Source organism: Neopsephotus bourkii, unplaced genomic scaffold, assembly GCF_033783945.1.
Source record: "Neopsephotus bourkii isolate Nb327-2 ecotype Australia unplaced genomic scaffold, CSIRO-AGI_Nbou_v1 NB_121, whole genome shotgun sequence".
Taxonomy (NCBI): Eukaryota; Metazoa; Chordata; class Aves; order Psittaciformes; family Psittacidae; genus Neopsephotus; species Neopsephotus bourkii.
Genome location: NW_026900638.1, coordinates 929,497 through 957,108, shown reverse-complemented (window position 1 = coordinate 957,108; position 27,612 = coordinate 929,497). Strand labels below are relative to the sequence as shown.

At 36.9% G+C, this 27,612-nt stretch overlaps 1 protein-coding gene across 3 annotated transcripts in view; it reads right to left on the bottom strand.

The window, feature by feature from the left end:
• CTNNA2 (catenin alpha 2) overlaps positions 1-27,612 on the bottom strand; it is a 505,102-nt gene that overhangs the window by 91,907 nt on the left and 385,583 nt on the right. For all 3 annotated transcript variants that reach the window (XM_061365551.1, XM_061365559.1, XM_061365568.1), the window contains one exon: positions 14,139-14,291. In XM_061365551.1, the coding sequence (XP_061221535.1) occupies positions 14,139-14,291 (153 nt within the window). The remainder of the gene's footprint in view (positions 1-14,138; positions 14,292-27,612) is intronic.

Genomic DNA, 27,612 nt, shown 5'->3' with positions numbered 1-27,612 from the left:
ATTTTTGTCCATGGATGAGAAAGAAGGTAACTTCTGCAGGAAATGGCAGAGACAGAAAGTTGTAGGGTATGGCTTAAGGTAAAACTTGCACATTGCTCTCCAGAGCTCCTACTGCTTCCTGGCTTTTTGCCATCTCATTCTCTGTACATCATTTCAGATGGGAAAACTGCTATCAGCGACTTTCAGAAATGAAAATATATGGTGTGACTCAGAAGCTCCTCGCTAATCCAAAAAGGGATGAAGATGAGAAAAAAAAGATACATTTTTACCTAGGGTGAAGGAGGGGAAATAATGAATACTAGAATATTGTAGTACATTTGAAAGATTCATTAACCTCAGTTTTTAATTGAGCAGGCAGTAAATAAAAGACTGACTGAAAATAATCAGATTAAATTAATGATTTATGGTCTTAATGCTTTTATCTGTTGGGCTTTTGGAAATCATGTGTCACAAATTAGTATAATTAATATTTTGTACTGATGTAGAACCTTTTATATAAGGTTGTCGGTAATCTATTCATCCTATCTATTTACCATTATTCAATGAAATAGGCAAAGATTACAGCAATATTTTAGATATTTGTGTGAAAACCAAGGTTCAGAATTTTGTCTCCTCTTGTTTTCTGTTATACAGATTGTGAATGTGAAATGGTAGTTAAGTGTATGACTTCCTTTAAACCGGTGGATATCAAGGTAACTCAGTGGCTAGTTCCAATACTACATGTGATTAGAGGTTTAACATTATAGAATATTGTAAGAGCAGTGGTTAGCAGCAGGTATTCCAACCATGTCTTGTGTACAAGTCAATTTTTATAACTTAAACCAACAAAATTACCAAGCATTCTTGCATTAAAAGTAATGGCTTTGGATACTGTTATTATCTGTGAGGGCTACCACAAAGCCTCAGCTTTTCTTCTCTCCTACATAAACTTAACTCAGCTATATTGGCATCCCAACATGAATAATTATCCCACTGAGGAAGTTACATTCTGAGTCAAATAAGGTATTATTATTGCTTCTTTCTCATTTTCCCCTCACTTATCTAAAAACTTCTTTATGTTAATTTCCTTGTACTTTTGTTAATATACATTGGTAAGTAAATTTATTTTCCTTCTGACATTATGGCAATTGCAATTTTTGCAACAAAAACGTATCCATGGGACTTCAGTGATGTCACAAACAGTGGCTTAAGATCTTATGGCTGCTCTTAACTGTTTCCTTGGGCATGGTAAAATTTACAGATCCCTTTAAAACACTGAACAATATGCAAAGTACACTAGAATTGTGCATTGTAAAGGTGACAGCTAATCTGATACATATTCCCCACATCTCTGGGTAAGAATTGTACTCACTTTTCATTACAAGTAAAAGAAGAAGAAGAAGTGTCATTTAATTGGTGCTTCAAAGGATAGAATATGGAATTATGAACTACACAGAGACAAGTAGCAACATCATTTTGGGCTCTACGGTGAAAGGTTCATATTGTAAAGCAAGGACTTTCCCACCTAGTTATAACGACCCAGACATGAGGGTGGTATCAGTAGCCTGTAAGTTACTCATCTTCTAGAATCAGGACCTCTATCCTACAATCCTTTTGATGGCAAGAAGTATGGGCAGTGATAAAATCTTGACTTTTCCTCCCTTCTCTATCTTGTGCTTTTGAAGCATAACATATTGTAAAGAGATTATTTCTTACAGAACTTCTATACCCAGGCTTTTGAAGTTTTGGAAGCACTTTGAGATCATCAAAACACAAATTTTATAACCTGTGTACTGTGAAACTAAACTTGCTGTTGAGATTACGCTTTCATGCTAAAATCCTTTTCTGAGCTACTTAAAAGTTTCTTAAGAAGTTGTCCTCAGGCTGAAGTTCCTCATGCTTGGTCTGAGGCCACAGGGAAAACTTTCTGGAACTTTGAAGAAAATCCACTTAATTATTTGATCAGATTTTCAGAAATCCAAGCTTAAAAAATAAAGCAATAAATCTAATGATTTTCATGCTAAGCCATGAAGTCAGCCTTCCTTTATTATCATCAATGTCTCATAAAGGATTTTCTTCTGAAATGTGATTCACCCATTTGTTATAATTTTTTCCTAACAGAGTATTGAGGTGGTTGGTTTTGATTTGGAAATTTATCTCCAAGTTAAGGTATAAAATAAATTTTCAAACACTGGGGAAACTTGTTATTAGGATTTTAGCATTTTACTTGGTAATATCTAGGTGTTTTTTGAATTAGCTTACTACTCTATGCATCTAATGAGGTATACCAGGTTTTGCAGCACACTAGATTTTTTCAACATCTTCATAACAGCACAAGTTTTCACCTAGGAAACTTATGGCTCAGAATATTTACTTTCTGAATCCATATCTACCTGAAATGTTGATTTTTTTTCTTGAAACCATGGGCTGTCAGTAAGTAAAATAAATCTTGTCCCATAAGAACTTGACATTCAGCAGCAGCACTACACGCACATATAAATAAAATGTGAAAATTCACCCTAAAACCTTCTCTTCCCCAAACAGCCCTCCCTGACTCTTATTTCTCACAACCTGCTCTATGTCCATTCATAGCATCACCCTGTTTTCTGCTACCATTTCCCTTGTGCAATTTTGTAACAAAAGCTTCCAGCAAGAGATGTAGATTTTGTTGAAATATCAAGTATCCTGGGGGAAACCAAGACATTTTTTTGTCTGACTCTGCTGGTTTTCTTCACAATTTATTTTGACAGAAAAATACTTTAAAGGTGCACAAGCCATCCAAGGCTTAGACTATAGGTGTGAAAATGCAATAACAATGATTACTGAACTTATCGAAAATGGCAAAAGGTGCATTTCAGTACTGAAAACACCTAGAATTCCAGGACAACGCACAATACATATTGATGTGTTTTTTCTTTCCAGTAAAGCCATAAAACACTCTGCCTACAGGTATTACTTTCATCTAGGAAATGCTAGGTAAAAGTAGGACATTTTATGTTTGTACATAGACATACTAGTGAAACTGATAGAAAAATAGGTGGTATAGATATGAGTCACACAGGTAATTAAAGTTTTGGAAAAAAATTTACTTATAATAAGAGATACTAGTATTTGGAGATGATGCTTCTTGCAGCTGCATATTTTGTTCTGGATTAATTAACTTCATTGCTCCATTTATTTATTCCATTTATTACTACATTTGAAATGTTGCCACATATATCTCCATTGCAATCTTTTTTAAAATCAAAGCTGATAAAACTTTTGCTCAAAATCATGAGATTTCTTGATTGCAATTTCTTCTTTTACATCAGTTTAAAACTCTGTTATTAAAGATGCCATTCTCTCCTCAGGTCTTTGACCTGGCTTCTTCTTGGACATCTGCTGATTTTTTGACCATGACTGAATGCTCTCTTTTATTTCTGACTCACTACTTTGAAGTAAATGCTACTTTCAATTTCCTTGGAAGTACATAACTGCTTGAACTGAACTTTTTTTGCTTCTAAAATAGTTCTAGTTCCTCTGTCTCTGTCCTTCATGTTGGAAATGGCTCAATCGTGGATGACAGATTACCTGTCTCTATAGTAATATAAGCTGTTTGTTTAATTTCCTCCTTTGCTATGAGCTTGGAGTACCAGCCTAGCTTCTTGTATTTCACCCTGTTACTTCCTACCACTCCCCTTATTTCTCTTAAATTTCATGCTCTAAGACAAGTTCTCTGATTAAACTTCTTTCTAACAGTGAAACTATCGATGCACCTGTAAAAACACAGTTCCACTGCTGAAATCTAACCATACCTAATACATTACAGACCAAAGGCTAAGATGCCAAACAGTTTACATAGTCATATAATATTGAACAGTCTTGAGTAGCAAAAATTAATCCAAACATACAGTATAAGTTGAAGCACACTTTTTAAAGAAACAGTGGGAAGAGAATCAGATATGGTTAGGGTATATTACCAGAGACGTAAGTAAAACACTTCATTTTTACTCTTATATCCCATTTTATATCGGGGGCATCTAGGTGGGGCTGTGTGGAAAATATTATCTTTGAACAGTTAATATGCCTCCGTGTCTTCAAAAGCACATATTCCCTTCAGATCCCTACAGCTGACAAAGATGTCTGCACTACACAACAGACTGAAGACAGTCAAATGAAATGATTAGGAAGCTGATGGACAAAAGCCATTTTAAATATTAAAAACACAAGTCTTGAAGTCAACAATAATAAAAGGGTCTTGCTCTGGGTTCATCTTGAACACTTATCCAATACCCTTAATACATCTGAAACAGGCTGAAAGACAAGGAAGCTAGTGGAGGTCAGCTGTGGCATTAGTGGTATTTCTACCTGTTATGTCCTACCCATGTTATTCCAAAGAGATAGGTTTCCTCAGAATAATCTTTGGCCTTTTTAGCTCCAACTACGTATCTTCTTATAGGCTGATCTTCCTTCTCAAAAATGTACATCTTCCAGTTGCTAGAAAGAACAGTCAATGAGGGAGGAAAAGGTAATCTTAGAACTGATGCCCTGTTGACACACGCATAAAGCAAGGCATGTCATATGACTGTTAGGAGGACAGGCAGTTATCATCTCGTTTTGTTAACCTCCCTCAAAGGTTAGTACCACTTGATGAACTTCCCACTTCCAACTGCAATCCATATTTGGCAGTAAGAGATTGCTTTCTTCTGTGTTGCCAAAAACCCAATAGGTTGATCAATGCAAAATGCTGGTAATAAACTTCATCTAAGTAAAGAGACTTTCATAATTGCTGCCTAGTGAAAAGAAAAATGAAACCCCCCCCCCATGTAAAAAAACCTGAATGTAGGTAAACTACACACCTGCCAGTACTGATTTCTAGCTACTAAATAGTGGGCTGAGCAGTCATACAGCTGGGAATTTTATTCCATGTTATCACACAGATGTCATGGATTTATCCTGACAATTTGAGTGCAATGCCTCTGATAACTAGTTTTACTTCTCTCATTGATGAGAGAGTAATTAAGGAGCTGTCTCAGGAGTTTCCACTTAGTTTAACCTCTTCCCTGCTGGAAGAAATTCTGTTTCTAAATAAAAACCATGTCTATCCATGTTTAAGTTCAAGGTAAAAGGACTTCAGGGTTCCAAAGGACCCCTTCTGCTAACAGGTTTATATATTCACTCTCTTCAAAGAAATTCTTCCTTTGGAAGTAGTAGGAGATGATTTTCAGCCCAGATGTTGTATTCCATCTTAGTGTGCTAAGGTTACAAATTCAAACAAGTGGTTAAAAGGAACTAAATCCATAATTTATGTAATCAATTAATTAAAATGACACCATGAGCCACTGATTGTATTATTAACTACTTTTAAGTCACATAGATTGCTGTGTGATTGGATTATGTGTGATAGCAGACATAAAAGGACACTAAAGTTTGTAGGAGTCATATTTTTGGATGATGTGCCATATGAATCACATAACACAGTAGCATGATCAGACAGTGGAAGTGAGTCCCTACTTAAGCAGGTGTTAGTCATCAGAAAATATCTGTTAAAAATTACTCAGTGATTAAAAAGTGAGTAACTGGATTTCATCTTCTACAGAGACCATAAATAAGCAGGTTAAAAATTAATTCTCTTAAAAAAAAACCCCACATTCAGCTTACTGCGAAATGTTGGGAAATGACCAGGAATAGATTTATAGAAGAAGAAAAAGAGGTGTTTCTACACAAAGAAAAGATATGCTAAAAAACTACAGTAAGAAACATCAAGAAGTGGCTGAAGTATTTTCACTGATACAAAATCCTCCAGCATTTCTTTTTCCAGTGTGTAAAAATATGTAATACAGTCATTTGCTAATGAATGATGACCTGTAAGAACTCAAATAACAGAACCAGCACAGCACTGTCTTTATGTCTGCAGTCCCAAAGCTAGAGATTCATTGAAGTCAATATGAAGATTCCGTGCCCACGGCAGAGGGGCTGGAACTGGATGATCTTAAGGTCCTTTCCAACCCTAACTATTTTGTGATTCTATGATTCTGCAGTAATTTACTACTCATGTTTTTTAGTTTTCATTTTTAATCTTGTACTTTTCTCCTAGGAAGGAAAAAAGAACCATCATTACCCATTAATACTTATCCCCTAGGTTGCTAACTTTATGTAGCATTAGCTTATTATGTATATTACAGAAATCTGTGTGAACAAATAAAGATGCTACAAGATGTAGAAGCTCAGCAGTCTAAGGGAAGGAAAAGGATAAATGCACAGAAAGTGATTACTCAAGATAATGCTAACAGTGTCACGGATTCTGCTGTGCTTGGTTATCTGGGTGTTTATTAAGGGAAAGAAATTTTAGAAACTGAACTACATTGCCAAAGTAGCCATGAGATAAGGAAGCTCCTTCCCTTTCAGCCACCCTGGATTCCACAGAAACCTGAAAAGGGCGGATGTTGAAAGGATCAGCATCCAGGGCCTTCAGCCTCTGTTGTAGCTTAGTTCTTCATTGCCAAATTGTTCCATTTCACCCATGATTTTGTGCCAATGACGCAGCCTGCAAATCACAGGCATGTTCTTCAACTGTCTCCTCCTACAGCAGGCTTTGTAAGCAGTCTTTGTAAGCCTCAGAGATGGATCCACATTGCCTGAAGGCAGAAATGGACGAATTTTGTCCACTGATCGGACGAAAGCATCATTGAAAACGTAGAGACTGGTTATTTAACTCATTTAAGAACCTATCTACTCAAGGGACAGCTGCACAAGAGACTCAAAAAGTCACAAAGCAGCAGTTATTTCTGTGATGCACCTTTTCTATAAGGCAATTTGATTTCATTTCAGTGCTAATCTAAGAAAACAGAAGAGTTCACTTTGTCTCAAAGACATATAGACCTGCAGGGTGAAGAGATGAACTAACTAGTTTTGGCTGCAGCAGGGACTTGGAAGAAATAAATGCAGAGTTCAAGCTTTCTATGCTCTCATTGCAGATAATTGGACTTGTGGTTTTAGCTATCTTTAATATACTCATGATGTTTACTAGGAATTAAGAACATCTGTTGCCCACACAGGGAAGATAGGCCTGGGATGGAAATTGAAACTAAAATGAGCAGATGAAACACTAGGACACAGAGGTAGCCCACAGCTTTAATTTCACATAAAATCTCTCAATTTGAAGGGCTTGAATTAAACTAATCTATGACCTTCTTAACACTCCTTGATTACAACCAAGGATTAATATCTTCTGGATATTATTTTTTATCAAGCTTAATGTCAACTAAAAGAAAAATACAAGAATAAAAGCTGATTGATCTGTAAGAAGAAACCCAGCAATACATACATTTTTCATGGTGGAAGTTGGGTTACAGAACCCATGAAAGAATATTGGCACTTTTTCTCCATAACCAGAAGCAAGCAGCTCGTTTCATACTCTGATCATGCAGAGATGTGCACTTCAATAAAAAGAGATAGAGCATTTCAAGTATGGACAGTATTTGTGAAATATATCAATAGGAACATTCCTTGATCCTTGAACTAAAGTTGAAGAAATAAACAAGCCAATATTTTTCCTTTTAGGCTTGTTACTCTGGGCTTTGTCTTAGATGAAAATCCAACTCAGTTCATGAACTTATACAATATTTACAAAAGCACAAACAAAACATGTTTACGTATTCCCTATGAAGATCACTAGTACCTCCTGAAAGTGAGCTCGAGTGCCACACTAAACTGACAGATTTCCATTGATCTCAAGTGCATTCCAGATTTACAAAGGTGATCATCATTCCCTAAGAGAAAGTCTAGCATTATGCACCTTATGAACCCAATGCTCTGTGTGCTTGTCATAGAACCATAGAGTCAAATAGGTTGAAAAAGACCTTTAAGATCAAGTTCAACTGTTACCTCAGGCCTGCCAGCCCACCACTAAACCATGTCACTAAGGACAAGCTGATCTCCCCTCAAGATGTACCCATATGGCTGCCTCTCATGATCTTCACTTGCAGCCATCTGTTATCTGCCCCCCATTGTGGCCCACACTGTATAGCTGTCCCGCCTACCCCCATGGCTCCCCCTCACACCCCATGGCTGCTCCTGCTCTCCCCTCATGAGCTCCCTTCCTGACTGCCCCTCACATCCCATGGTTACCTTTGCTCTCCCCTCATGATCTCTCCTCCAATAAATATCTGAGAGATGTTTCTGGAATGAAAAAATACTGGGTTGGATATGAGTTCTGCTACTGCTGATGTAAACGTAAATGAACTCACTGGCAACCACCATAGTAAAATCTTCCTTCACACTTTCCCTCTTTCCTTTCACTACCAAATCAAGTAAACAGAGGTCACTGAGCAGGTCCAACTGCTTGTTGGGCATGCTGTCCATGCTAGCAGTGCTTATTTCCTTCTTATCTTCAGTGTGTAAGCCTGTTTCACATTTATGATGGGAAAACACACTATCAGTCTGAATTAGGAAGCTACAAACAAGACAGTTTTAGGAAAATTAAGGGTAGCTTGAATTCCTGATCTGAATTGATATGAAATCTATCCGCGGGTCCTGAAGGAGCTGGCAAATGAAGTTGCTAAGCTACTGTCCATCATATTTGAAAAATCATGCCAGTCAGGTGAAGTTCCCGATGACTGGAAAAAGGGAAATATAACCCCCATTTTCAAGAAGGGGAAAATGGATGACCTTGGGAATTACAGACCAGTCAGTCTCACCTCTGTGCCTGACAAAATCTTGGAGCAGATTCTTCTGGAAGGCATGCTAAGGCACATGAAAATCAACAAGGTGCTTGGGGACAGCCAGCATGGCTTCATTAAGGGGAAATCCTGCATGACCAATTTGGTGGCCTTTTATGATGGGGCTACAGAACTCATGGACAGCGATAGAGCAGTTGATGCTATCTACCTGGATTTGAGCAAAGCATTCGACACTGTCCCACACAACATCCTTGTCTCTAAATTGGAGAGACATCAATTTGATGAATGGACCACTCGGTGGATAAAGAACTGGCTGAATGGCCACACACAAAGAGTTGTGGTCAATGGCTCAGTGTCCGGCTGGAGACCAGTGACGAGTGGTGTCCCTCAGGGATGGGTGTTGGGACTGGTCTTGTTTAATGTCTTCGTCGCTGACATGGACAGTGGGATTGAGTGCGCCCTCAGCAAGTTTGCCAATGACACCAAGCTGTGTGGTTCGGTTGGTACGCTGGAGGGAAGGAATGCCACCCAGAGGGACCCTGACACGCTTGTGAGGTGGGCTGATGCCAACTTTATGAAGTTTAACCATGCCAAGTGCAAGGTCCTACACCTGGGTCGGAGCAATCCCAGGCACAGCTACAGGCTGGGCAGAGAAGAGATTCAGAGCAGCCCTGCGGAGAAGGACTTGGAGGTGTTGGTCGATGAGAAAATGAACATGAGCCAGCTTCAGTGTGTGCTCGCAGCCCAGAAAGCCAACCGTATCCTGGGCTGCATCAAAAGGAGCGTGACCAGCAGGACGAAGGAGGTGATCCTGCCCTTTTATTCTGCACTTGTGAGACCTCACTTGGACTACTGTGTGCAGTTCTGGTGTCCTCAACATAAAAAGGACATGGATCTGTTGGAACAAGTCCAGAGGAGACCACGAGAATGATCAGGGGACTGAGCACCTCCCATATGAAGATCGGCTGAGAAAGTTGGGGCTGTTCAGCCTGGAGAAGAGAAGGCTGCGTGGAAACCTCATAGCAGCCTTCCAGTATCCGAAGGGGGCATATAGGGATGCTGGGGAGGCACTCTTCATTAGGGACTGTAGTGATAGGACAAGGAGCAATGGGTTAAAACTTAAACAGGGGAAGTTTAGATTGGATATAAGGAAGAAATTCTTTCCTGTTAGGGTGGTGAGGCAGTGGAATAGGTTGCCCAGGGAAGCTGTGAATGCTCCATCCCTGGGAGTGTTCAAGGGCTGGTTGGACGAGGCCTTGGGTGATATGGTTTAGAGTGAGGTGTCCCTGCCCATGACAGGGGGGTTAGAACTTGATGATCTTAACGTCCTCTCCAACCCTAACTATTCTGTGATTCTATGGTTCTGTCTTATAAAGAAGTTCAAACACTAAGCTTCCCCCCTACCTTGAAATTGTAAAAGAAAACGCCAAACCCTTATACTCCCGAAATTAAGCCCAGTATCCTCTTCAAAATGGCAATTACCTGGTCATGAGAAAGTTAATAAAGACTCCAGCAAACTTAATGGACAAAAGGACTATAAAGCAGAATCAGAAATGCTACAGTTAGGTTTCATCTGCTACAAATTACTACCCGGCCTTGGGATACTATTGATTTGCTTGCACTGTATCAAATTTTAATCACCATAAAACGTTGCCTAACACAGTTCTTCCACCAGCCAACTGTTCTTGGAAGATAACTTTGATTATTTTGTGTGTCTCCAGAAATCTTTAAGTTTGTATGAGATGAAACTCAGATACATGTAGGCTTAACAAAATTCTTCATAAAAATTAATGTAAAGTTGGTAAAGCACTCACTTTTCAAAAGATGATTTTCAGCTACTTCAAATATGGTGCTGCATGAGTTCATACTAAAGAACAAAAATCGCCTTCATTCCAATTTTGCTGGAAATAAGTTTCAAGGAAGAATAATGTAACTGGATTTATCTCTTGTAAAGGTTCACTAATCACCATGTAATGAAGTCCTTTAATGAAAATATGACACCACCCTCCAGCCCCCGCCCCCCCCCAATTTGGACTATAAGTCTCTTAGACTTTTCTCCACCTTTGTGAGGATGAATGGAAAGCTTGATCCAATCCACTAATTTAACTAGAAGGGTCTAATATCTGAATTTTCATGGTTCTTACTTAAACCATGAACACAATGCTTCCTATTGAAAGCAACTAAACAGCTAACTATCACGGTTCTTCAGTTTGCTGGATGCTGAATTTCATCTCCCAGGAAAACTGGTTTTATTTGATAATTTAATTTTGCAAGAGAGAGTCCAGAGGAGTAAATGGTTAAACCAAAGGAGCTTTATTAAACAGAATAATAAAAATTAATTAATTAGCTTCCATATAGAGCTTTGAAGCATGTACTGAATAAATCTGAGCTGATTTATCAATCATGTGCCTTTGCATGGTAGGTTTAGAATTATCTGTCATTAACCTTATGCTAAAAATGTAGGTGCCTAGATGCAGAAGTTAAATGACTTCCCAAGGTCACATTTGAAGCTGGCAATACAACTCAGGCATTTACTGACTTTCAACCATTAGAGATAAATCTTTTAGAAACATTACAGGGATTCATGAGCTAAAGATCATGGCCTGTAAAGGACCCATTGCTTCTCTGACTTCAGTTTCAGAAGGTAGAACAGTTGAGAGTTGACTGCTGAAATATGGTTTGAAGAGACTGTAGCCATCCAAGCCTGGAATGGTACCCTCTAAATTCTGTTTTATTATAATTTTTTACCTCATCTATCTATATGACAATGTGAGTCATTTGGATGATTTACATTATAGTGAAGCTGGGTCTCATTCTTGAGCTGCTTTGCCTTCTTGGGCTGCTGGAGAGAGCCTGAGACAAGAAGGCTTCTAAATGTACGTATCACACATGAAGGGCCTCAAGTTTCATGGGATGACACCTTACTCTGGGTTTCCAGCATAACCCACAGACAAAACTGGTTTTCAGTGTATGTCTAGAAAAATGAGAATTGTTCTCATTATTATCAAATAATAATAATATATCTTATAATAATAGATCTTATTATTGAGTTGTTATTCTCACATGTAGCAAGTCAAACAAAAGGCAAAAGAGAAAACACTATAAGACCTCAGAGTGGAAAACATATGAATAGTGAAAATAGTTCTTAAGAGAAGATTTAAGTATTCCATAAGCTTCATTCTTAAAGCATATGTTTTTTTAAATATTGCCTATGCAAAGAAAATTTTGCCATTTGTATTCATCAAATAGCAAGAAATGCATTCTTTTTTTTTTCTCAGAATGGTAAAATGTAGCTTTTATATAAAAAATATTAAAACATGGATTATTTTTCCTGACCTTTTGATAGATGTTCTATTGATCTCAGTAGAATATCCAAGAAATTCAGATCCTGATTTTAAAATTAATGATTAATATTATGGATTTTTCACAGTATTGAATTTGCAATGCCAAATTCCTCTAAGTTGCAAGCGCAACTCCACGTAACTTCAGTGGAGCTGTGTTTGCATATATTAGCAAGGAATTCTGGCCCTGTGCCTGGGAAAGAATCTTGCATTTCATAGTCACTTGATTATGTCTCGTCTTTAAACCGCATTTTACTATTTGCAAAATACTTGACCCACAAAACCATAGAAGCCCATCTGCTAAGACATCAATGCGCATCATTAAGTAAAAAAGATGAAACTACTTTAACTGCAAAATTTAGTGTACAAGGGACATAAATCTATTCCAAATATTTATTTTCTTATGCAGTCTGCTGAACTTGAAACTTGGGTTTCAAAATTCCACTTGAACTAGAGATCAACTTTTTCAAGATATTTTATTACCCCAAACAGGATTAACCCTTATAAATATAAGGCTAAGATCCATCCCATCCTTGGAAAACAGTAAGGATAGACCAACAAGCTAGTTCCAGTTGTCAGAGACATACAAGAATAAATTAAGGATCTGCTTCTAATAGTCTGGAGCAACCAAAATGGAATAAGAATTCTAGATATTATAGCCAAGACATCTATTGTTACTATCTATCATCATTTTACTGGTAGGATACCTAAAGATGACCACAGAATGCTCAAAATCAGTAACAAAGCTCTAGTTTGGACTAAAGTCCAAAAAGTACTATTAGGCTTGTAAAACCCTAAGACAGATAACTACAACCACTTTCTTGTGGAATTTAGAATCATAAAATTGTTTGGGTAGGAGCTCCAGTCATCAGGTGGCCATAACAAATCTTTGCATATTGCAGAGGGGTCAGGACTGAAAGTTGATGACAGTCCTGTGCTCCTCTTGCAGATTAATTAAATCTTATGGCATTCAGTACAGAAGACATCCAGAGCTTCTAAATCCTGGGACCTACCTCTAGGTGCCTACAGGTTAAGTATAGCAAACACCCGACTCTCAGACCTTGAATGAGATGTCTTGACTCTGTTTTATACATAGGAAGAGCAAGATGATCCAGAACAGCACCTTATTCCCACTAAAAATACCCCCTCACACATATTTTGTCAGGGATCTGTCTAGCTTTTGTCAATAGTAACCAAGTAACCTTTACTTGTTGCTTCAGCTCGAGAATTAGGATAATGTGCGTTTTAACAACAAAAGCCATTCAAAGTTCTCATTCAGTATTTGTCAAACCAGTAGTTACCCAACAGCATTTTCCTGTGCTAAAAAACTCGTGGCACGGCCAGAAAGAAAGGATGCTGCAAAGGGGCTACATATTCTTCAAAATAATGTTAGTACAGATAAATCAATAATGCCACATAATGATATCAAACATATCACCGACTTATATTTGTCCTCAAGAAAAACATTTTTCATAGTTTCTGACCTGTAAAAGGGCAAACTAAGATGAATATTTTCATTATTTTGTTACAAATCCACTCTATGAGCATCCAGGTTTCAATCATCATGTTTTGTACTCCTCATGGTAGAATAGAACTATTGCAGTATCACCCCTGAAGACCTAAAATTAAGATCTTTTGCCCTTACGCAACATATTTTTTCAGAAAAAGGATATATATATATATATATATATATACACACACATACATAACACAGACCTTTCAAGAGTAAAACAGTCTTAAGACTGTGCTTTCTCTATATTTTAGTTCAGATAAGCTCTTAACTCTAGAGCAGCCTTTGGCCAGTACTAGATATAGTACTGTGAAGCCACTATTTATAATAAAGATTGTGATTTATCATACTGTTAGTAAACCTGAACAGAAATTTACTACTTGTTGCTTGTGACTTTTGACAAAATACTGCAAACAGCAATTTTAACATGCTCAATTGCTTTAATGAATTATTAAAATTAAGCACGTGCTTCCCTCTGCCAGTCATCCAGACATCTGTTGTGCAATCACTGGGATACAGTTGACTGAAACTCCTGAAACCTATGTTCCAGAAATGCTACCTCTTACATTTCAGCCTGTATATGATTTTTTTTCTGCCTGTACTAGATAGGCAAGATGGAAATCTAGCTGTATCAATAAGGTCACTTACCTCAACTAACTTGTTGGCGTGTTCACGGAAGACTTGAGCATACTCCTTCACTTCCTTCTCATTACCGCTTTTTGCAGCCTCAATGAGAACCAGTAATGGGACATTGGTCTCCAGGAATGAATCTGATATATGATCCATTACTGCCTTCCGTAGCTGTGACAAAAGAAAGCAGACCAGTAAATGAAAGGAGAATTATCAATTCATATTCTTACTGTGCTCATGTGCTACTTATATTTAAGAATTGATGTGTTACATCTTACAGTACTGTATAGGAGCTTGGCTATTTCTTACTTTCCTTCTTTCCTCCAAGACATATATATGCAGCAAGCATACAAATATCGAACAGTTCAGGGGCTAGACTCTACAAAACCCTCCTGAGACTTGTGCTGACATATATCTAATCCTCCTGGACTGAGTGGATCTATATGACAGTGATTACCACATAATACATTGCAAATTGATGAGAATTGAAAGCTGCACACTACTTTAAAAAAAACAGTTCAGCTCACTTAAAAGCAAAATATGGATTAGGGGACTTAACTTCAAGCAACCATTAAAAATATTAGCCTGAATATTTCCAAGCCTTCTCTAATTCCTGCACTGAACGGTATTCTAGGCAATACAATAATAAGTATTTTGTTTAGCACATGCCTTGAGGTTCATATTCACTTTCAAGCACATCCAACAGGTATAAACAGAAAGCCTTTCTAAGACATTTTCCATGCAGATTAGAAAACATACAATTTATTCCAAAGGAAAAAACCACAACAACCCTACAAGTTACTGAAGATTAAACACCTGTTATTTCATAAAAACATCTGTTTGAGGCAGTATTAATGTTAGAAGGATGTCGCTAACTTCTTCTCTACCTTGTTAATACCCACTAATTAATGTCAAACTTCACAAAATTCGAAAGACAGCCAGAAAGATGACTGAAATTCTAAGTAATTTTTCCTGGAAGCTTAATTGCTTTGTAGGATTATGGACCAGAAACATTTTTAGCGTATTTTCTCCAATTTTTTGGTTAACAAAGAAAAACTGCAGACTGAAACACAAGCTGTGAGCTGTTCAGCCTGGAAGTCAGGCTAGCCATTAGTCTCCTTAAATCATGCATTTTTAGTTAGATGAAACATCAAGAAAGGCAATTTCCTCTCTTTTGCAGTCCAGACAAGAAAGCTCTATCTAGACAAGGTGTCATCATAACACGCAATCATACTGAAAAACAGTATATTGCTGGGCACTGTAAATACATGATCCAAGATGCATTTGCTGTTCTACAGCAGCAATTGTCAGCTCTGTTTGAATAAGTAGAAAGGTAACTTTGAATATTTCCATTCAATCCCCCAGTGGTACAATAAAAACAAGCCAAGCAAAATAGCATATATATGTTTGCATGAGGTCTTAAATTTATTTCTATTACAACTAAAGCTGCCACTGTATTATGCAATTCTCACATCCCCCCCCCCTTTAAAATTAATTCTACTCAGATTCTACCTGGAAAGTATTTTTCCACTTTTATAATGATTAAAGGTACTTGGAATAGCTAACAAGGTGATCCATAAAAATGGGGGGGGGGAAGAAAACAAAAAGGTAGAGCATATCAAAGAAACCTGACAACAGTTAGGAAGCTGGTGTGTCTTTGCTGTGACCTATCACATTGCCACCTTGTACTGTCCTTTTCTTACAATCTGCAGATATCCGCTTGCTGACCCTTATTTTATTCTTATATTGAAACCTCTTTCACACTGGCCTTTGGAACTGTTTGCATAGCATCTTATACAATGAGATTCTGATCCATGAATAGTTTTCATAAGTACCATCTCAGTACACAGATAAACACTAATATTGCTCCAAGTGTATCAAAGCATTGCACAAAAAGAAAATACAACAAGATGTGAAGTGTCAGAGAACAGGGCACCAACACAGCACTCTGCATCATATGGCTGATAGATTTCCAATCACTATGTATATCAGTCATTCCCTACTAAATGAAAGATTTCATCTATAGCCAGCATTAAAGGAAAGATATTGCCAGAGAGTGTTTGTCTTGTGCTTGCTTCATTTCCTTTTGTAGATGTCGATTTCCCAGTGCTTGCTAAGAAACTGCTCCTAAATTAGATGCTTCACTTTGGTACTTACAGTTTGATCTTTGGAAGCCTATTGTACCAAAATAGGCCAAATGGCACTCTTTTCACACAAATGTTTAAAACAACCCCATGCGGTTTCCATCTCATTCTCAGGGAAAAAGCCTTAAAAAAAATTAATAGGTTTTTAAAAAAAAAAAAGTCTTTTTTTTTTTTTAAAAAAAGCCTTAAAATCCACTTGCTTGCGTTCAATACACGTCAATAAAAAATACTATCTCCTGTACTGATAAAGTGTTGAATACTGATATTTTTCTGTTTATGTCATTCCATGAGAATGTATCTATTTCAAAGGGTTGTGTTCAGTGAACAAGCAATTCAATTTTTAATCAAGGCTGATGTGATATAATAGATCTCATTATAACAATATGCCCATGCAACTGTGAGAAAAGTCTCATGATGTTTAAGGACGCAGCTCATTTTCATTGACATTATCTTCTGTCTACAACCACATACAAGAAACCAATAAAAAGGACAGTAAGAGCATCAGCTAACCTGCAATTTGTGGCTTACAATTGTACATACACAGTAGAGTTATATCTGAATCAAAATGGATGAATAAAATGGATATCTTATTTCTCATGGTAACTGTATGCTGCCTTCTTAGGTTCATAGCAGCAGCAGCAGATGAAAAAACCCTGAATTCTGACTATCACATTTGATAAATATAAAATTAACAAATTCTGTTTCCCTTTGCTGTGTTAATCATAGATGTCAGTAGTATATTTCTGACCCCTTTTGTAAACATGCATTATAATTTCATTGGAAATTGGTTATCCGAGTTTTAGGATGCCCTTGCACTGAAGTTGAAAGGTACAATAAATGGTTTTTATATAAGCAGGAGACCACAAATTTTGCTATCCTTCACCACAAGCTGTAAAGAATGAGTTGACAAAATCATTTGTTAAATGTGACAGGAGTATGAACATAAGACATTCATCCAACAGCTGGAATGGATACATGACAAGGTAATATTAATAGCACAAGACAAGACATTTAAAAGTATTAGCTCACCATTACCAGTCTATTTGATCCAAATAGGGCTATTCATCAAGGTAAATAACTACTGGAAAACTAATCTTGCATGTCCCTCTGCATACTGCAACAAAGTCCAGCCAAAGTGATGTCTTATGCATCGGGATATTTTACTGTTTTGTAGAGCTAAGATCAGTTTAGAAGGGAAAGGGAGAAGTCTGTGACTTGAATTTAAATGGTCATAAAACACACAGCAAACCCACATTGAGTTTTGTTCTAAAACCAGCATGAGACTGTGCACATACGTATATTAATAAATGTCTTTGCAATGCCTTAATTTAACCTGTATTCTGATGTAAATATTATGACACAAACTATTACTCATAAGATAATGCTTTAGGGTTTTTTTTTCTCCCTACTGATTTTTTTTTAAGCTAGAGGTGACTTCAAAGGTGGGGGTAGTTGCCACTACATGAAACTCCATTCTTAGAGGATAAAGCACATTAAATAAAGGTCTTGCTTAATTCATTTTGTTACGGAGAAAATGTTATTAATTAACATATAGCTACAAGAATAATAGGTTTGCCAGACCAGCATAAAGATATAAAAGGAAAACATCCAGACCCACAAATATTTTTAGAAGTATGAATGGTGTAGCACAGGGCAGATTTTATGTCTTTCCAGTTCAGTCAATTTAGTCAGTTTATGGTGCAGAGTCAGTTGCTGTTTTTGATAGCATCGTGTTCTACTGTTCTAAGCACTATTTAGGGCTATTTTATCATTGTCAGTTCACAGCTATAATTGAGCTCAGAGAGGTTAAACTGCCCACTGAAATGATGTTTTTTGTGGCTATATAACAATTTTAGAACCAAAATGTCTCAGCGCTACTAACAGTCTAGTAGGAATTGAATGTCTAATCCTGACACTGGAATGTAAAGTCACAGCAGGAGATTAATGACTCTAACAGATTGTTAAACTTTATAAAGACTGGCAGTATAAAGCTATCTGTAACAAAAGTTTACCAAGGAGCACCTTATTCACCATTTGCTATTGAAAGTGCATTACAAGCGGAACCCAACTCCAGTTTGCACCTGCAGAGCACTCAGAAACAGGTGTTAATTTAATTGAAATAGATGAAAATAAAGCCTTTTCCATTGCAGTTAAAGTGTCTCTCCTCTAATATGCTGTGAAATTGAGTTCTGGAAAATAAGACAGTGACCATAAGAAGCTACTGCAATTTAATGCTAAAGAGAAAGGCTCAGTCAATTCTGCACACTAGAACCCCTGAAGATGTGACCAAAAAATGACTGGAGGATATGGATGATAATGCCATCAATTATGCCTTGGTAGATTAAACAGCAAAATGCTTAACACTGAAAGCATGCATCACATTTGGACACCCAAACTACCTAAATATATTTAAGATTTTAGCGAAGACAAAAAGCTGGGAAGAAATGCTGTTACAATACAAAGACTGATCATAGTTCTTCATCTATTTTTCTGTGTTTGTAAGCTTTCTTCTCTCTAAAGAGAAAATTCTCTAGTCAGGAAAAGACTAGAGAAGAATTTACTAATAGAAAGCAACGTGGAGTGTCAACTTTTGCCCAGAAATTTGAAAGAGCATAAGACACACATGATAAAATATTCCTCCTAGTCATACGTCACTACAATGGATCCTTCAAAACACTATATGGCCAGAAGCACAGAACCACCTAGGTACCAAGTACTTAGGTACTTTATCCCCATTGATTTAATGGTGTTTTTTTGGGGGTGTGGGGAGAGAAGGGGAGTGGTTTATCAAGTTTGGTGATTTAGAAATTTTATACTGCCTTTAAAAAAACAACATTTTTCAGCAAGAGCAAGCCTCAGGCTTGCTAACATTAGTGTAGGTACATAAAACTAGAGAAAAATATGCAAGCTTGGAGGCCAGACATCCACATAAACCCCCAAACATACAAATACTGTCAGGATAAGAAGTCAGCCTTGTTTCATGTCTGAATAGAACAATAAAATCCCAGTGTTGATTGGAATGCTGGGATAGTATCAAATATTAAGATCATTAAAAGACAAAGGATAGTACAGAGATTGCCACCAAAAAGTGATGGAAAAACAGGACAGAAAACCAGGTAGGGACTGAATAGTTAGTGGAAAGAATAGTGAAGTCAAAATAATTCAAAAGTGAAAGAAAGTGATTAATCTTCACATTCTGTATGACCTGGAAGGGTAGAGCTGTGACAGGGACAGTATGGAAGGATGAAGAACAGGATATTACATGTAGGAACAAAGATGGCAAAGGCTATAGGATATTACTCCAGCAGAAAAGAAAAATACCCTTGTGAAAACAGACTACAGTGTCACAAATGTCACCAAGACTGCAAGTCTAGAAGGTGTAATGTAGAAGAGGTGTGTTGGAGGGTAAATAGTACAAATCATGGATTAAACACCCACGGATTAAATCAAGAACCACACCAAATTGTGGATCTTTGTGTACTGTCCTAGGCTCTGTTGAAATGATATTTAAACCGAGTGGCTTTGCAGCTTTATGGTTTTTTTATAAGTACAGTAATTAAAACAGGAACAAAACTGTTTTGGAGAGGTTAAAGAGCTATTTGGTCACAAATGGGAAGGCAACTGACTATGAAAACCCTTCATGAAATTACCTTCACTTAAAACCAGTTTGATCCAGTAAGCTTTGAAGGGTTAATAAGGTAAATGCTACACATGTCCCACTTGCATTCCCACCTACCCCAGCTGCAGGAACAGGCTGGCATACCAAATATTGTCATCAGCTTCTCTAAGACCAAGATATTTAAACCCAATGAAAGCTGATGACAGCTGTCTTTGGTAAATCTGGAGTTCCAGACAATTGCTGAAACAAGGTCAAAAACTCTTTTCTGCAGAAATGAATTTCTCATGATCCTTTCCAAGAATCACTCAAAGTCACAAGGTGATCCTACCCCATGGACAGAGATGATTGAAACCTGACACTATCAAAAGTCATCCATACCTTCAAAAAAGCCCTTCCTGCAGTGAGTTCTGGTTTGTGTTTTTTGTTTTAGTTTTATTTTTATTTTGTTTTCTTTTCTTTTGAAGCAATTTCTGCAAGTAAAAATCTGAAACCAACATTTTTTATACTTCTGGTCGCTTAATAACAAATAGCATTAATGCAATTTAATAATACTTTAGAAACAGTGTTACTGAATGAAATTAATGTCAATTAAGAAAAAAATGCAATCTTGAAATCCCATTTGAAAATTAAATTTTATTTTCTTCGCCATTGCTCATAAATTCATTAAGAGAAGAGAATTCATTATAGAAGCCTTTGGAAAAAGGTTGTTTGCTATTTATAGTGCTCCTTACCTAATGCTACTGCATCATTGATAATTGACATGAATATTTGAAGCTGTCTTTATGAATCCAGACTTCTATAAGTTTCTTTACCTCATGTGACTACAGGTCATTCTCTATCTGACAATACAGAATGGGGAAAGCTTCTTTATGTAAAAGTATTATCAACAAATGTCTTCTAATGGTTTTGGGGGTTGTGGTTTTGTGGTTGAGATTCTCCCTCATTTACAATTCTTCTCCTTAAAAAGAATTTTAAAAACTCCATACTTCTCTGCAGTGATTACAGAGCTATGCATCTTCTAAAGTTCCTGGAGTGAGGACAAAGACTTGTTGAAATATGTCAGCTTTTATGAAGACTCATTATTTGAGGAATAATAGACAAACTATGTGCAGTAATCTAACACAATATAGCTGTTACTGAGATTTGCCTCATAATTCCTCACAAACCACTTTGAACAGCCAACCCTCTGTGCTCACAATAATCAGTTGCATTCCTATTTCAATACCAGCTATAACTACTATACTCTTTGGATTTTGCCAGACAACAATAATCCATCCTAAGTATCATGTCACAGATCAAAGTTCCCTTCATTTGATGAAAATGTTACACACTGTAGCCTTACACAAAACTACCTGATATGGGTCTAGTTTCCTGAAATACAGCACCATATGTGCATCAGTAAACATTATGTGTAGAGTAAATTAAACCGAGTCTTATAATTAGGCAGTAAGGAAATTACTGCAGACCTGAAAGAGTAAATCAGCAGTATTAAACCACTCTCCATTTCCTCTGAAGCACTTCTGAGCACCATAAAAACCTCAATGTCACAGTGATAAACATCCAGAAGAAACGTATTTTGAGGGACATGAAGACATGTGCATTCAAGTAAGTTCAAGTCAAAATCATGATTAGCTGCAACTTAAATAACAGTTCATTGCCTCTAAATTTTTTAGATCAGATTTGTAGATGCTTGTCTAAAAATCCTTTGCTAAGTAAATACACCAGTTGATCTACCAATGGAGCAGATAAAAAGTGATTACTCTATTGAGCAGCAACCCTGGGGTTTACAGTTCTCTCAGTCCAAGCTGGTGAAGTTCAGAGTAAGTTTACTTCTGTGGTTTTAAGGAGTGCCTATGAATTCAGTGAAAGCTGAAAGAGCAGAGGATTTGATAAAGTGAAGCTTTATTATCTCTGCTTTATAAGTCAGTATTACTCACAACTCTTGTCTAATATCTTTGTACAAGCTGCTAGAGAAACTTAGTGAAGAAGCACTGATGAACACGCAACACAGCACACCCATAGTAAGTGAATACAAGAAAGGCACATGTAGAGCTGGCACAGAAGTAAATCTGTATTAACATTTGGTGGACTGCTTTCAGAAAGCCAGCTTCCAGATTTCCATAATCAAGAGCACTAGAGTTATTGCAGGTGAAGCCATAACCTAATGAGGAGCAAGTAACGTGTGATGAGTTTCTAAGGCACAGATGGCCTTAGGTTCAAAGACATTTAGACTGACTTATGGCTGGCTCACTTTAAAAAATGTCAACGTTTTGACAAGAAGTATTTTCATGCAACAAAATGGGGCAATATCATGTATCACACTGCTCTTTCCCTTGTGAACAACTGGTACGTCATAGACTGGTTTAGGTTGGAAGGGACCTTAAAGATCATCTAGTTACAACCCCCTGCTATGACAATATAGCACAACCTTAGCAAGACTCCTGTGGGTCATCTATTTAAGTATGACCCTGCTCAAACTTGCCTTCTCAAAATAAAACCTAAGTAAATATTCATGCAGGACTGAACCTTCTTGGATATTCTGCTACTCCTTAACACTTGCATGAGGATTTGCATCTTCAAAATACTTTATAACCCCTCTCACAAATTCTCACAGCGTTATGCAAGCTAGTAAGGTCCATGGCCTGTTCTCTCTGTTTTTAGCCCTCTTTAAATTATACAGATCTTGAATTAAGAAAAGTCACCTTTAGGATTAAAACCTTAACTAGTGCCTTCTCTGCAACTTCAGAACTTACGTTTACACTAATAAGAGGCAGAATTTGCTTCCCCAGCCCTCCTAGAAATACACCTATTGCAGTGTTGATTGGTTTATAGCTTGAAAGTAAAGGGACTATCCACATAAACCTACCTTTAGGCTTCTAACTTTTTGGCACCTAAATTAGGAAGCAGACTCTTCATAAAACTCTACATATAAAGAAAAAAGAGCTTTTGAAAAATGCATCCTTGAAAGCCCAAACCACCCTCTGAAGGTGAGCTCTCTCTTGATCATATAGGAGATTAAAGGAAAACCAGTTTCTTTATATTATCACCCAATTTCCTAAGTTGACATCAGCTGGCATGAATTCTCAGGATTCTTCCCCCCATCTCCATCCCCTCAGTATGTTTTTATTTCTTTGGGTGTGCTGTTCAGCTTCTTGAAGAAGCTGAAAGGAGTTGGTTATTTAATATCTATTAAGTTTGATTAGAATTGAGTTAGTTTTCTTCTGAAGATCTGGTTTTGTTTTGCTTTCTGAGCACTCATACTTCCCTTAGGCTTCTATTCTAATGTACAGATGCTTTGCACCTCTTATAGTTGGTACAAACAGAATACGTAAGTTGAGGGCAGAGTCACCTTCAGGGGAAACTTCACTTTTCTGTGTTTCAGATCATTCTTCTAAAACTGGACAGTAACTTTTGTCTTCAAGAGAATTGTAGAAGGGAGAAAGGGTAAAAAAAAAGAATGAATTCAATATATGACGATTCAGGGTAGCAAGACTGAAATCCTAGGTGCCACTGGCTCTCCCTGCAGCACTTGACAAGTCATCTGGTCTGTATTGTGACAGTACCTTGGCTGCAAAATGATAATGATAAAATTTCCTCTTTTGGAGGGGGTCCCATTTTTTCCTCAAAGCGTTCACAGACTGCAAAGAAACAAGCTCTGCATATACTTAGAGAGAGACATATTTAAGTCCAAACCCTGAAATCGTTATTATGTAAGTACCTAGCCACAATACAATTTGCATTGTATGTGTAAGCTGTGATAAAAATGTGTTCCAATAGAACACATTGTTTCAGTTTTAGGTGTCCCCTTAGTGTAATTGTATGAGCTAATATTAATGTCTTTTATTCTGAGAGTCTCTCTAGAGTCTATGTCAATTTTTGGCAGGTTTCAAAGTGCTAAACATTTTTGGGTTTACCACAAATAGCATTCATAAACAGCACTGATACAACTTAATATATGTGGAAATGACTGATATAAAGAGCAAATGGAGATACTTTGCTTTTCAAGAGCTAAGAAAAAAGATATGACAAATAAGCCGAAGAACATTATGAAGCCTGTTATCTAATTCAAACTGTTGTAACCCATAATAGTGAAAGTATACAGAATTGTAAGTACTTTCAGAGTCCTATGAAGTAGGTAAAAACCGAGAATGATCAAGGAGTTCTTCCCAAGGTCATTCTTTTGTCAAATTTACATAATTACAAATATATAAATAAATTACAGGAGATGTTTATCTCATGACCTTTAACTTTTCAAAGTTTGGCTTACAGTCTCACATAGCTACTGAAACAGTACAAGGACAAAAGGTAAGTATAGTAATTGTAGCTGTGCAATTGAAGGGAGGTATGCTAGAGGGTATGACCAATAACAGACTATAGTCCAGCAGGTGTCTTACAAAGGTACGTAAATGACCAATCAAAAATACATAAGGGTCATGTGAAAGGATGTACTAACTACATGATACATAAAGAATTGATTAGAGGTATAAAAAGGGCAAATATGACATATATATTTTAATTTGGCTGCTGTAAAGTGTAATTGAACAAGTCTAAGTGTGTGGCTTGTAGAAAGACATGCTAGGACATGCATTATGAATATTAGTTTATGCCCAAGTGGCCTAATCTAGTCCTGAATACCAAAAAGAGTGTCAGCACTCGTAGGGTGCTAGTAGTGACTATTGGGGAAAAGCAGGCAATTAGAAGAAAGAATCAATATTCTAAATTCCATCAATATCAGAAAGGAAGAGGGAGACAACTCATCCAAACCTATACAGAAATCATGGAAGTGCCTATCTTCCAGATTTCAGCCTACAAAGCAGCTGTGATTAAACAATCAATAACAAGGACAAACCACAGCTACACCTGAAACCCATTCTTAGAAGATCATATGGGAAATCAAGCGACATATCACTGCAGAGAGCATATGGAAGGATACTGCACCATGTCTTGATCACAAAGGCTTTTGTCTCTGGACTGATTTTCTGAGGAAATGAGGCTTATTACAGAAATTCCATCAATTCTTTAAAATACGTTTTAATTTATTGACCAACTTTAAATCAATCTGACAGACAGGAAACATCTTGAGGATGCTAAATAGCTTGAGTTTGATGAAAAATTGTCTGGGTAGGGGAACAGTGACCTGAATTAGAATCCTATGGAGGGAAATTTGTTATGTGAACTCAGCAGCTGGCTGGCCAGTGTACCAACATAGGTACCAGCTGTCTGACCACCATGTGGGTACCAGCTGGCCAGTTGGCAGAGCAGATGCTAAAACCAGCTTCACATCTTCCTGCATCTCACCAACCAGCCTGGAAGTGAGCTACAGCAGATGAGGGAGCAGCAGAGAGAAGGAGAGATATGAGAAAATAAGAATAAATCAGGAATAAACCTGAAAATCAGAGACCGTAGGAAGAACCTGAGATTATTGCTATAGAAAGCCTTATAAAGACAGTACAATGCTATACAAAGGAAGGCTTCATTAATTCAGGTGGCTGCAATCCTATTTTTCAGTCCTGTGATTACACAATATGTATTCCTCAGAGATTTGCCTTTGGAAAAGGCAATCTGAGAAAAAGACATTTTTTGACTAAAAGAAATGGTAAATCAGAATGTTTTGCCTCAGAGAATGGTGTCAAGAATTCATCTAGCCATGAGAACAAGCACAGTTCTTCGAGTCCAGAAATGATGACAGCTTTCCATACTCAAAATCACTGTCCTAGCTACCGACTGTATATGCCTAATAATACAATGCTGATGCTATATTATGGTATTTGCTCAAAAGGTTGAACTGGACTGCACCCAACAACACATTGTCTAAGGCCACTAAACAATAACCAGATGGCAAAAAAAAACCCTTTTGACACTGCACACTTAGATATCTAACAATAGTATTCATTTGTTAGACATCCATTCCATTAAAACAAAAACCCAGGGCATCAGTCTGAATATTCAAAGTATTTAGCAAAATGAAAATGGTAAGGCAGTTATTTCTGGACTTTCTACTTCACAGGTCCTATTAAAATATTTTGTAGTGAAGTTTTGTTGCATAAAAATGCAAAGAGAAACAGAAATCCAACTGTAAGATTTTTTTTTAATTTTTTTTTGTTTTATTGTCAATTAGAATCAAACCTGAAAATTCTGAATTATTAAAATGCCTTAAAACAATAGAAAACTTTCTTAAAAATTCTGAGAATTTGGTTTTATTTGTTAATATTTAATTATATTCACAACAATATTCATATTTATATATGTATTTATATTTAAATTTATATCTAAATGAATACTTAAATGTATATTTATATTTATATGTTTATGTTTATTTATATTTACATTTATTTGTATTTGCAATGCTAAGCTAAAATAAACAACTAAGTTTTCAAAATGAACATCTGAAACTACTGAAAAAAATCCAAATGTGATTTTTAAATTTAAAAAAAATATTTTCAGATTCAATTTCTGGCTAATTCCTGATGATTTTCAGTTTCAAAGTGAAACTTTTCTGTTGTGCATTTATTTCATACACTATTTCTAACTAGCTTTAGTAATGACATAAACCAACTAGCAAGTGAATGAATTGTCCTTAACAGCTGCATGAGAGCATCATTTCCAGTATAAACTGAGAATCACTAGTGAAGTATCTTCCTATGTCTTTACAGTTCCTTCCACTTGGAGGCACATGAAGCATTATTCTGGCTTGAATGGACAAGAATGAAGAATTATTTGATTTCAATCGACTGTGAAGAATACTGCAGGCAGGCTGCTCTGTTAAAATGAATAGAAGTACAGATATCTGCTTTTAAAGAGAAAACTAATGGCTTTGGTTATTATACCTTGCAGGGAAACCGACTGTCTAATACAGCCTGAACAAGCTCAACTGCTCAACTGGAACATGACACAAGGCAAAGAGACGATGGCAGCAGGGCAGGAGGCAGCAACACTAACAGGTGGGCCACCAGTGGTGGTGACAGCAGAACAGCTGGTGCCCTGCTCATACAACTCCAAATGATCTATAAACCCTGTTGGTCCTCACTAGGCATCCAGTCTGTTTGTCAGCCAAACTCTTTGGTGTGTCCTTTGCTTCAATGTCACAGCAGAGCTACAATGCTGGGAATCCTGTGTATGCGTGCTGCTTTATGATTAGCTGTAGTATTTAAACTATATGTTTGGTATCTTTATTTTTCCCTATAGAGTTAAAACAAAGAAAGAAAATAACTGGCATAAACAGGTACCCTGCTGCTGGTATAACTTCCTGTACTACGCAATGAAATATGATATTGCTTAGCTTTTAGGTTTGTGGTTTTCCCTTTTAATTTTTTTTTTTTTTTGTTTTTTTTTTTTTGTGACAGAATTGTGTACCAGGGGGAAAAAAGACCCCATATCCTGCCAACTGGCAAAAGTTATTATCAAACACAGAACCTTGTGCTTTTCCAAATTGTTCAAAATCAAGTAGGAAATGGCAGCAGAAAGCTAATGGCTGGGGAGACTTGTCTGTTTCCAAGAACTTGTTCAGTCTGACTTAGGTTGATGTTCTTACTGGTAGTTTATATTAAGATACACAATTAGATGTCCATAATAGTTTTCCGATGCCCATGAGAGGTTAAATGATGAATATAAAAGGTGTAATTCCATTAGAATAGGAAATATGAATGTGCCTGTAATTCGTGAAATGGAATTTTAGCACCTTGTATCCCATCCACAATCATTTCACATGTCTGTGTGTTCTGTAGCTAAT